Source organism: Scyliorhinus torazame, chromosome 13, assembly GCF_047496885.1.
Source record: "Scyliorhinus torazame isolate Kashiwa2021f chromosome 13, sScyTor2.1, whole genome shotgun sequence".
NCBI classification, from domain to species: domain Eukaryota; kingdom Metazoa; phylum Chordata; class Chondrichthyes; order Carcharhiniformes; family Scyliorhinidae; genus Scyliorhinus; species Scyliorhinus torazame.
This window is the reverse complement of record NC_092719.1, coordinates 193,852,929-193,865,720: the sequence shown is the minus strand read 5'-3', so window position 1 is coordinate 193,865,720 and position 12,792 is coordinate 193,852,929. Positions and strand designations below refer to the sequence as shown.

Sequence of the window (12,792 nt, the reverse complement as noted above, 5' to 3'; positions counted from 1 at the left end):
AGGTCTATGTGCTGCCATGTTTGTATGTTGACTAGGAATGAGTGGTGATGGAGTGTTTAAAAGCAGCTCCCCCTTGTTAGCAGCGAGATGCTGAGGCGCAGGTCTGCAAATACGATGGCGAGATAACCAGTAATGGTGAGAAGCTTGTGGGGGCTCATTTCCAGCACTAAGTGCTGTTAAATTTGGGCCACGATGTTGCCAACGTGGCAGTCAGGAAACACTCTGCCGATCATGCCCAAATTTTTCCATTAAATCATGCCCATTATTCCAAGTCAGGATGGTGTCTGGCTTGGTGGGCAACTTGCAGCTGGTGGTGTTCCCATGCGTCTTCTGCCCTTGTCCGTCTAGCTGGTAGAGGTTTCGGATTTGGAAGATGCTGTTGAAGCATTGGTGAGTTATAGCAGTGCATTTTGTAAATCGTACACAATGCTGCCACTGTGCATTGGTGGAGAGAATGAATGTTTAAGGTGGTGAATGGGGTGCTGGAGGGCTGCTTTGCCCTGGGTGGTGTCAAGATTCTTGAGTATTGTTGCTGCAGCATTCATCCAGGCACGTGGAGAGATTTCCATCACACTACAGACTTGTACCTTGTAGCTGGAGGGCAGGGTTTGCGCAGTCAGGAGGTCAGTTACTCTCTGCAGAATATCCATGCTCTGACCTGCTCTTGTAGCCCTTGTATATGACTTGTCCAGTTCAGTTTCTGATCAATGGTGAGCCCTCCAGGATGATCATTGATTTAGACACTAGAAATTCAGGTTGGTCTGAGCATATGTGTGGAAGGTTACTGAACAGGTACATGCCCAAGGAAATTTGTCCTGACATATCTTGGCTCAGAACCAAATAAGCAACATTATTGAACCAAATTATCTGTTCATGATCTCTCTGCTGATTGTTAGGGCCTTGCTGTGCACATAATGGTTGCCACATTTCCTACGTAACAGCTGACTGAACCTTCAAAATTCTTACTTTGGCTATGCCCAAGGTTGCAAAATACTCTAGATAATTTTTTTTAATTCATGGGAGATGTAGCTGGTTAGACCAGCATTTATTGCCCATCCCTAGTTGCCCTTCAGAAGGTGATGGTGAGTTGCCTTCTTTAACCGCTGCAATCTTTGAGGTGTAGGTAAACTCACTGTGCTGTTAGGGAGGGAGTTCCAGGTTGTTGCCCCAGCAACAGTGAAGGAGCGGAGATATATTTCCAAATCAGGGTGGCGAGTGACTTGGAGAGGAACCTCCAGGTGGTGGGGTTTGGCAAGTGTTGGCTAAGGAACCTTGGTGAGTTACTGCAGTGCATCTTGTAGATGGTACACATGGCTACCACTGTTCGTCGGTGATGGAGGGTTTGAATGTTTGTGGAAGTGTGGGCAATCAAGCGGGCTGCATTGTCCTGGATGGTGTCGAGCTTCTTCAGTGTTGTTGGAGCTGCACTCATCCAGGCAAGTGGAAAGTATTCCATTACACTCCTGACTTGTGCCTTGTAGATGGTGGACAGGCTTTGGGGGGGTCAGGAGATGAGTTACTCGCCGTAGGATTCCTAACCTTTGGCCTGCCCTGGTAGCCGCATTATTAATGTGGCTAGTCCAGTTCAGTTTCTGATCAATGGTAACCCCCAGGATGTTGATTGCAAGTCTTCCTTTTCTTCCTGTTAATGACTAAAACATTTTGAAGGAGTAATTGCTATTTTGAAATGTGCTACTTTTTCTCCTTACCTGGTAGTGCCATTGTCATATTCACACACAGCAAATGCATGGCAGTATTGGGATAAACCACTTGGACCGCAAGACTCAGTCTTCTTGTCACAGAATATACCTGTGAAACCCTCTTCACACGTACCAGGTTGACAGATCCCTGCATTTGCAGGTCTGTTATCACAAATCCCGTGCAAACAAGGACAATCTGGAAAAGAGATTTACGTCAATACTATAGATAGAAATGCAACTGCTACTTCCATGTACCCTCTCACTCACTCTTCCTTTCTGCTCAAAATAAATGTACATGTTGTTCGCAAAAATAATGGTGTGATTCTTCAGAAAGAGCACATTGCCTGACCTAAAGAGACAACTGATCAAAATAGCAGATGATGTTACCACATGTATGGATCTTAGTAGTTGCAGGATGAATGCTTCTATATTGGTTTAAGGTCTTACACTAGAGTGTATTTGGAGTCTTTTATGAAACGGTGTTTGCACCACTATCTGTCCAGTGGTCTATTCAGACCTGCTTAGCAAAAGGGAATTTGGTTGTTTCATGTGAGGCTAGTCGAGGTGCATTACAGGAATGTCCCAAAAATTTGAGCCTTGGATATTAAGTATCATTTTTAACGATAAGCAGGATTGTAAAGATACTGACTGGGATTTTCCGCTCCTGTCTGCAATGGCAGTCAGGAGTGGAAAATATAACAAGAAGGACTAAACTCATTTTTACGCCATTGTAAAACCATTGTAAAACTAGGCTGCGATTGTGTGCTTCAGCAATCAATGGTGGGTCGCGTTTCCCACCACAGTACAACGGTACAAAAGCAAAGTGTACCAGGTGACCTTCACTTCATTCACTATATTGCGTTTAGCTCACCTACCTTGCATCGGGCAGCACTCATAGGAATCAGCGCCAGCTTTGCAGGCAGCACCTGCTTTCAGGAGGTTGTCATAGGCAAGTCTCTACCTACCAGACCAGCGGTAAAGTAGCTAGTGAGCTGCAGGGATCTGGCTGTCCTGGGAAAGGGAGGGCAGGAGAAGCAGCTGCAGCGCTGTGGCTGTACCAGGGGATACGAGTGAGGAAGGTTGCACTCAGACACATGACAAAGCATCGTCAGTGCTGGGAAGACGCCCTTCAATTTTCATTGTTGAGTTTGCTAAGGCTGTGCTTGACCCAAGGAGGAGGAAGCTTTGCCAGGCCATTTATTGATTGACTGATTTATTGATTTATTGTCACATGTACCGAAGTACAGTGAAAACTATTTTTCTGCAGCCAAGGGAACGTACACAGTACGTACATAATAGACAAAAAGAATAATCAACAAAGTACATCGACAAATAAGTAATTGGTTACAATGCGGAACAAGGGCCAAACAAAGCAAATACATGAGCAAGAACAGCATAGGGCGTCCCAGGAAGCGTCCACGAGTCATACATCTCGAATAGATTGCAGATCCCGAAAATCTTCGAGGGAGCAAACAGGACCCAGTGCTAGCTCCTTGGTGACAAAGGTTATCCACAAAAGATGTGGTGATGACACCCGTGCAGTGGCCTCAGACTCCTGCATAGAGAAGGTACGTCGAGGCTCATACCACAATCCATTGTACACACTCTGTATAACATTGATCAAATAATTCACATTTGGAACAGGGTAGCTAGATACTTTGCTGCTGTGAATCCATTCGAGATGACTCAGTCATCTGTGGTGCATTCTTTCAAATCACACTGACATCCGGCACACTCAGTTTGGGATCCTGGACTGCATTTATCTTCACCATCCGACTATCCGAGCATGACAATGTCAAACACTTGCCTGCCAAGCATTAAATGCCTCCTCTTTAACTCAGACATTGTGTCCTCATGGCCAGCCCTGGCCCTGGCCAAGTCAGACACTTGCAGAGCATTCTCGAAGCCTCTTGCCCACCACATATCACCATTTGGAATTAGCATTAATGACCTCGGCGAGTGCTCAGGTGAGCGGACGCACAGCGCTACTTGGTGATGAGAGCCTTGTCCCCGCAATACAAGCAGCTATAGTGTGAGAGACGCTCAAGGTCGGACATTTGAGCGCCAGGACTATAATGTGGCTGAGAGGGACAGAGGTTCATCACCTTGGATGACAAGGTGCTCCCATTTCTTGATAAACATAGCAGATGTATGCTCGAAGTCAAAAATATGATTGGCTGACAGCAGCACACACGAGCTCTGAGAATGGACACATGGCAGGAAAACCCTGCCATGAGACAGAGAGCACATGGAGCTGCAAGATATAAGACCCTTCTCCATGCACAAACACATCTCTCCTTGTACACACCTTTCAAGAATACAGATGAGAGAGGAGAACACCATCCCTCAATCTTACACAGCCAAGAATAAACATGACATGACTCTGCAATGCATGTGAACAAAGTTCATTCCACAAGCACACTTTAAAAAAAAATTTAGAGTCGCCAATTCATTTTTTCCAACAAAACGGCAATTTAGCGTGGCCAAACCACCTACCCTGTGATGCACTATCAATTATGATGAGGCGAGTGTAGAATGTAATCGAGGCTTTATTACACAGAGATGTGTGGCCTCCTACAGCAGCTGACGAAATGGCTGCTGTTCAGAGAGCACACACATTTATACCCCGCCTACTGGGCGGAGCCAGCAGGCAGGGATCTACCCCCGTACCTGTAGTACAGGGGCCTTACCGTAATACCCATATATACAATATAATACAACAGTGGTGACTACCACATCCTGCACGTCTTTGGGTTGTGAGGGCGAAACCCACGCAGGCACGGGGAGAATGTGCAAATCCACACAGTGACCCAGAACCGCGATCGAACCTGGGACCTCAGCGCCGTGAGGCAGCAGTGCTAATCACTGCGCCACCGTGTTGACCCCACAAGCACACTATTAAAGTTGAGGCATCACTGATGTTGAGAATGACCTAGAAAAGGGTCACACACTGTGGTGATATGAAAGCTCGGAGGCCCATGATAGCAACATCTGTGATAAGTGAGGGAAGGCACCATGGTATCACACCTAATTGACAGCAATAAAGCTCTTCATAAAAAGGGTGCATACACAAGAGGAAATGTGTATTTACATTTGTGTACATTATATACATGTTGTGACTACCCATGCCACCATTGAACTCCTAAATCTTTTAAACTTTCTTAATTCTACCACTGCATCTTGGTGCTTTCCGATATCCGCAGTGGAGGTGGAGGCAGCCTGCTGACTGCTACACCCTGTTATCTGTGATGACCTTGGCGGATGTACTCTGGAGGGCCAAGACCTGAAGGGTGAGCTGCTGTGGGGAGTGGTGTAACCTCTTGGGCCTATGGAGATGATGGGTCTGGGGTGACTGTATTCACCTAATGCATGAGCTGATTGTATGATACTGTAACCTATGACCTGGAAGTGGTGATACAAACTACTTCCAGGTCCTGTACTGTAACCCCGGTGGGCTCCGCCTCTGGCTCCGCCCTCACCGGGGCCATATATAGACCGGCCACCTGTGGGTGGCACTCATCTGTACAACCGACTCTGGTTAGGCAAGTTCATGATTAATAAAGCCTAATGTTCACTTGCTCTCTCAGTCTCTCGGTGAATTGACGGTACATCAATTTATTAATCATAGACAGCACCATGGAAGCCGTTCTAAAGCCAGACAAGCTCGAACTCAACGCGCGCGTGTCAGAAGCCAATGAGATAGTCGAACATTGGCTTTGATGCTTCGAGGCCTACCTCGTCTCTTCCACAACGCCTCCCACGGAGACCCTCAAGCTGCGACTCCTCCACGCTTGGGTGAGCCATCGAATCTCAGTAATGATCGAGAAAGCGGCCATGTACGAGGCGGCGGTTGCAACCCTCAAGGCTCATTTTATGAAGCCCGTAGACGAGGTGTTCGCCCGACACCTCTTCACTACTCGCCGTCAACGCGCCGGAGAATCGCTGGACGAGTACCTGGAAACCCTGACACTACTCGCGAGGAACTGCAGCTATCGAGATGTGACGGCGGAGGAACACATGAACTTACAGATCCGGGACACCTACATGGCTGGGGTCCGCTCGAACTACATCAGGCAGCGCCTGCTGGAAAACGGGACCTCTGACCTATGGGACACGGTAAAGCTAGCTACCTCGTTAGAGGTGGCCTACCAGAGCCTCAGTGCGTTCCCCGCGGGCCCGCGAACCCCTCATGGACACCATCGTCGCGGCCCCCGTCGGACCTGACGATGTCACAGGCCTGCGCCGCGCACCTGCCAGCCCAGCCCGGGGAACCACAGTGCTACTTCTGCGGCCAGGGTCAACAACTCCAGCAGCGTTGCCCAGCCTGCACAGCGACGTGCAGCGACTGTGGGAAAAAGGGGCACTTCGCTAGAGTCTGTCTGGGCCGACCTCAGGCCCAGAAATTGAAAATGCACCACGCCCGACCAATGGACTCGCAGGCCCATAGTCCCCGCAATGTGGCTGCGTGCCTGCCCGGTACGCCCCGTTCAGACGCGTCATCAGCCTCGTGCAACTCGTGGGGGCCGGCTCCAACACCGACCGACACGTGAGACTCATGAGGGCCGCCATCTTGGCCGCCCGCTCCGGCACCAAACAACACGTGCGACCGATGGGGGCGGCCATCTTGGTCACCATCTTCGCTCCAGCCTGACACGTGCGACTCATGGGGGCCGCCATCTTGTGACTCCACCGACCACACAGGCTACCCGCAGCTGGGCGCAGTCACCCTTGACCAGTCGCAGCCAAAACAGCTGAAGAACTCCATGATGGTCGTCTGGGTCAACGGGCACGAGACCCCCTGCCTTTTCGACTCCGGGAGCATGGAGAGCTTTGTCCACCCCGACACGGTAAGGCACTGCTCCCTTCATACCTACCCAGCCTTTCAAACAATCTCCCTTGCCTCCGGTTCCCATTCGGTTCAGATCCGGGGGTACTGTATCACCAATTTCGCAATGCAGGGCGCAGAGTACGCTCGTTTTAAGCTCTACGTCCTCCCCCACCTCTGCGCCCCCCTACTTCTCGGATTGGACTTCCAATGTAATTACCGAAGCCTGACCCGTCAGTTTGACGGACGCTTGCCCCCCCCTCACGGTATGCAGCCTCGCGACACTCAAGGTCTCCCCCTCTTCGCTCTTTGCGAACCTCACTCCCGACTGTAAGCCCATCGTCACCAGGAGCAGGCGCTACAGTTCGCTAGACATGACCTTTATCAAGTCGGAGGTCCAGCGACTGTTGAGTGAAGGGATCATCGAGGCCAGCAACAGCCCCTGGAGAACGCATGTGGTGGTCGTCCAGACCGGGGAAAAGAATCGGATGGTTGTGGACTACAGCCAGACCATTAACCGGTTCACGCAACTGGATGCGTACCCCCTCTCCCGCATAGTGGAGATGGTCAACCAGATCGTGCAGTACCGTGTGTTCTCTACAGTCGATCTGAAGTCGGCCTACCACCAGCCCCCAATCCGCCCGGAGGAGTGCCACTACACCGCCTTCGAATCAGCCGGCCGACTCTTCTACTTCCTCAGAGTCCCCTTCGGCGTCACTAACGAGGTCTCGGTCTTTCAGAGAACGATGGACCGAATGGTGGACCAGTACGGTTTGCGGGCTACATACCCGTACTTGGACAATGTGACCATCTGCGGCCATGATCAGCAGGACCATGACGCCGACCTTCAGAGGTTCCTCCAGGCCGCCCAATCCCTCAACCTTACATACAACAAAGAAAAGTGCGTCTTCCGCACTACCCGACTGGCCATCCTCGGCTACGTCGTGGAGAACGGAATCCTAGGGCCCGACTCCGACCATGTGCGCCCCCTCACAGAACACCCCCCTCCCCACAGCCACAAGGCCCTCAAACGATGCCTGGGGCTGTTCTCCTACTACGCCCAGTGGGTCCCCAACTATGCGGACAAAGCCCGCCCACTTATTCAAACCACCATTTTTCCCCTGACAGATGAGGACCGCTCGGTCTTCAGCTGCATCAAGGCCGACGTTACCAAGGCCGCAATGCACGTGGTGGACGAGTCCATCCCCTTTCAGGTAGAGAGCGATGCATCAGACGTCGCACTGGCCGCCACACTCAACCAGGCGGGCAGGCCAGTAGCATTCTTCTCTAGCTCCCTCCACGCTTCCGAAATCCGACATTCCTCGGTCGAGAAGGAAGCAGAAGCCATAGTGGAAGCCGTGCGGCACTGGAGGCACAACCTAGCCGGTCGGAGGTTCACCCTCGTCACCGACCAGCGGTCGGTCGCCTTCATGTTTGACAACGCACAACGGGGCAAAATAAAAAATGACAAAATCTTGAGGTGGAGGATCGAACTCTCCACCTACAATTACGATATCAAGTATCGTCCTGGGAAGCTCAACAAAACCCCAGATGCCCTGTCCCGCGGCACATGCGCCAGCGCGCAAGATGACCGACTTCGGGCTATCCACAATGAACTCTGTCACCCGGGGGTCACCCGGCTTACCCACTTCATTAAGGCCCGCAATCTGCCCTGCTCCACCGAGGAGATCAAGGCAATGACCAGGGACTGCCAAGTCTGGGCGGAGTGCAAACCGCACTTCTACCTGCCAGACAAGGCCCGCCTGGTAAGGCCTCCCGGCCCTTTGAGCGCTTAAGCATTGGCTTCAAAGGGCCCCTCCCCTCCACCAACTGTAATATATACTTTCTCATCGATGAGTACTCCCGCTTCCCCTTCGCAGGCCCCTGTCCCGACATGACCTCGGCCATCGTGATAAAGGCACTGCACAGCATCTTCACACTGTTTGGTTTCCCTGCTTACGTCCACAGTGACCAGGGCACATCGTTCATGAGCGATGAGCTACGTCAGTACCTGCTCAGCAAAGGCATCGCCTCGAGCAGGACTACGAGCTTTAACCCGCAGGGAAACAGGCAGGTGGAGAGGGAGAATGCGACGGTATGGAAGGCCGTTCTTCTGGCCCTCAGGTCTAAATGTCTCCCGACACCCGCTGGCAGGAGGTCCTCCCCGATGCCCTCCACTCCATTAGATCGCTCTGCACAGCCACGAACGAGACCCCTCACGACCGTTTGTTTGTCTTCCCTAGGAAGTCCATCTCCGGGGTCTCGCTTCCATCTTGGCTGACGACTCCGGGACCTGTCCTTCTCCGGAGGCACATGAGGAGCCATAAGACTGACCCCCTGGTCGAGAGGGTCCATCTGCTGCACGCCAACCCCCAGTACGCCTACATCGCGCAGCAGGACGGATGGCAAGATACGGTCTCCCTACGAGACCTGGCGCCAGCTGGTTCCCCTGCCAACGGGCCCCCTCTCCCCTGCCCACCACCACCCCCAGTGCCACGTATGCCCCCCTGGGTCTCCTGTATAGCCCCACGCCAGCACTGCCGCCACCCACCATCCTCCTGCCTACTCCCACCCCCCAACCGTCTCCGACACAAGCTCAAGCTCCAGACACAACGCCCTGGAGTCACCACCTGCAACAACCATGCCTGCCGCACCACCAGAGCTGAGGAGGTCTAAGAGAACGACCCGGCCTCCAGATAGACTGAATATGTAATGACCCCACATCACCCCCGCTGGATTTGATTTTTTTAACAGCATGAGCTGGCTGTATGATACTGTAACCTATGACCTGGAAGTGGTGATACAAACTACATCCAGGTCCTGTACTGTAACCCCGGTGGGCTCTGCCTCTGGCTCTGCCCTCACCAGGGTCATATATAGACCGGCCGCCTGTGGGCGGCATTCATCTATACAACCGACTCTGGCTAGGCATGTTCATGATTAATAAAGCCTAATGTTCAATCGCTCTCTCAGTCTCTCGGTGAATTGACGGTACATCAGGGCCATAGCAAGATGCAATTTGGATTGTCCAGAGAGTGACAGAGTCATCTGGGTGAAAGGCCCTGGGATGACCTGCTGCTGGTCCTACTCCCTTTGGGTCCCTGAGGGTCCTTGGCTGATACTTGAGGAAAAGGGGCAGCTGGAATGGGATCAATGTACCCCTCCCCCTCTCACATGACTATTGATGGATACTGCAAAGGGTTACAGAAATGGAGTGCAGCTCCTGCACCAGTGCAGGAAGATGTCTTGGAGCATCGTCACTATGGCAGCCGCCGATCCACCAGCGTTGACCTTGGTGCCATTGACATGGCAGAACTATCAACTCAAACACAAGGCGGACGAACTCGTCCATCATCCATTGTAATCTGAGGGGTGTAGCTGACATCCATTTCTGATGTTCCTGTGATTGTCGCAGCTCCACCACTGATTTAGGACGGAGTCTGGAGACTCGCCATCTGACTCGCACTCAGCACAATCGTGGCCTCCAGCAGTCCTTCAAGTGCTGCGATCTTGGATGTTCCTGCCTCCTTCTGCTGTGAGCTGGTTTGTGTGCTGTGCATACCAGATTGTGACCCTGAGCCTGCAGTAGAGTCAGAGAGCTTTACAGCACAAAAAGAGGCCCTTCAGCCCATGGTGTTTGTGCTGGCCATCAAACACCTACCTATTCTAATCTCATTTTCCAGCACTTGGTCTGTGGCCTTGTATTCTAAGGTGTTTCAAATGCTCATTTTAATTTTTCTTAAATGTTGTGAGGACTCCTGTCTCTACCACCGTTTCAGGGAGTGAGTTCCAAATTCCAACCCCCTCCGGATGAAAAGGTTTTTCCTCAAAACCCCTCTAAATCTCCTGCCCCCTGGTTTTTGACTCCTCTACTAAAGGGAAAAGTATCTACCCTATCTATGTCCTTCATAATTTTGTACAACTCAATCAGGTCTCCCCTCAGCCTTCTCTGCTCTAAGAAGAACGACCCAAGCCTAACTAGCCTCTCTTCGTAGCTGAAATGCTCCAGCTCAGGCAACATCCTGGTGAATCTCCTCTGCACACTTTCTAGTGTAATCACATCCTTCGTGTGGTGTGGTGACCAGAATTGCACACAGTACTCTAGCTGTGGCCTAACAAGCATTTTCAACAGCTCCATAATAACCGCCTTGGTCTTATATTCTATGCCAAGGCTAATGAAGGCAAGTTTCCCAAATGCCTGCTTAACCACCTTATCTCCCTGTCCTGCCGCTTCCAGAGACCTATGGACATGCACCCCAAGGTCCCTCTGTTCCTCTGTACTTCCTAGCATCTTACTGTTCATTATGTATTGCCTTGCCTTATTCGTCCTCCCAAAATGCATCATCTCACACTTTCCAGGGTTAAATTTCATTTGCCACTGTTCTGCCCTTCTGACCAGCCCACCTATATCATCCTGTAGTTTAAGGCTATCCTCCTCACTACTTACCACACCACCAATTTTCGTATCATCTGCAAACTTGCTGGTCATACACCCCACATTCACGTCTCGATCATTAATGTACACTAACTACACCAGCAAGGGCCCCACATCGATCCCTGCAGTACACCACTGGACACAGGTTTACAGTCACTAAAATAACCGTTCACCATCACCCTCTACCTCCTGATGCTAAGCCAATTTTGGGTCCACTTTGCCAAATTGCCCTGGATCCTATGGGCTCTTACCTTCTTGATCAGTTTCCCATGCGGAACCTTATCAAAAGCCTTACTGAAGTCCATGCCGACTACAGCAACTGCACAACCCTCATCTACAAGCCACTCACTTCTTCGAAAAATGAAATCAAATTTGTTAGACATGATCTCCCCCAACAAAGCCATGCTGATTAGCCTTGACTAATCTTTGTCTTTCCAAGTGGAGATCAATTCTGTCCCTCAGACTTTTCTCCAATAATTTCCCGACTAACTAGAATTTGGTCCCACCGAGGTTTGTACCTCGGCACTAGGGGGGAGTGTAGGTGAGCTTTGTGACCGGTCTCCAGCTGTGGTGGCCTCTTGTTCCTCATCCGAGTGTTGTCGGACTAGAGCTGAGGGCCCGGTATGTGTGGGTGGTGAGTGAAGCTGTGGGAAGGATAAAGACGAAGCTCCAGAGGAGATGAGGCCAGATGAAGATGTGAGGGTGTATGTGAGACAGTGAGTGGTGATGTCCTTGAGCTGGCAGTGTGTGAGATCAACGTGAATGTGTGATGGGCTTCTGAGTGTGTGAGTTACGAGTGATGAAATAGTTGACTTACCTGTCGGCATGGATGTGATCATTCATCCTCCTCCTGCATTGAAAGGCTTACCACTTCTGTGCTGTGTTGACACTGATCACCAATGCAACCATCTCCCAAGTTGGATTGGTCACCTTGCTGGACCTCCTGCAGTCAGATTGGTGGTAGAGGACATGGTGGTGGGCCTCAACTGCCAGAAGATGCACCAGTGAGATGTCACAAAATTTGGAGGCTGCCGCCTTATTGGGCTTCATGGGCCAGGTCTTCAGTGGAACAGTCCTGGGCTGCCGACATTGAGAAATATGTGCACAACAGCACTTTAAATATGGCGTCCGAAATGAGGAAGCGGTGAGTGGGTAGCGGGACGGGCGGATGAGAGGACGCCAGTCAGCAATACGACATGTTTCTCATCAGCGCATAATTAATGCAGTAGGGAGCGAACGATCCCGCTCGTGGCGGAACACGTTTTTCACGCCCACTCCCATGACAGGAAAATGGAGGGAAAGCCCCGCCTAATAGAATTTTTTCCGCAATGGAATAAAATCTCTGGTAGCTGCGCACAATTCTATAATAAACCTGAATAAACCGAAATTGCCAACAAATTGTGTGAACTTATAAAGCACTGATTCTTTGCTTAAGTTGTACGTCTTTTAAACATGTTTATCTGCAACTCATCTTGGAAACGGGTTTTATCCTGGAATAAAAAACATTTTTATTGATTTTTACTGCCATGAGATCTGTGTCAAATGAGACGTAAGGGTTATTTTCCAAGTACTGAACATGTTAGCAATGGAGAAGGTCATCTCTTGTCACATATGGGGATACGGGAGACAACACAGACTCTCTGTGAAGATGCCTCCTTATAGTTTACAATGCTCACTGTGATGAAATGCTGATCTTCGACTAGCTTATTTAAAATAAATAAAGCTGGGGCAATCATAACCTAACCCAGCCACTGGGAAACTGCTAACAATTGGGTGTAGTGCTGGCTTGAGATTCTGCATGATTTTACTCTCCATTGGAGCCACTAGAAAGT

At 50.6% G+C, this 12,792-nt stretch overlaps 1 protein-coding gene across 1 annotated transcript in view; it reads right to left on the bottom strand.

Annotated features, from left to right (window-relative positions):
* stab1 (stabilin 1) overlaps window positions 1-12,792 on the bottom strand; it is a 416,947-nt gene that overhangs the window by 220,091 nt on the left and 184,064 nt on the right. The window contains exon 23 of the mRNA XM_072472659.1: window positions 1,710-1,896. Within this exon, the coding sequence (XP_072328760.1) occupies window positions 1,710-1,896 (187 nt within the window). The remainder of the gene's footprint in view (window positions 1-1,709; window positions 1,897-12,792) is intronic.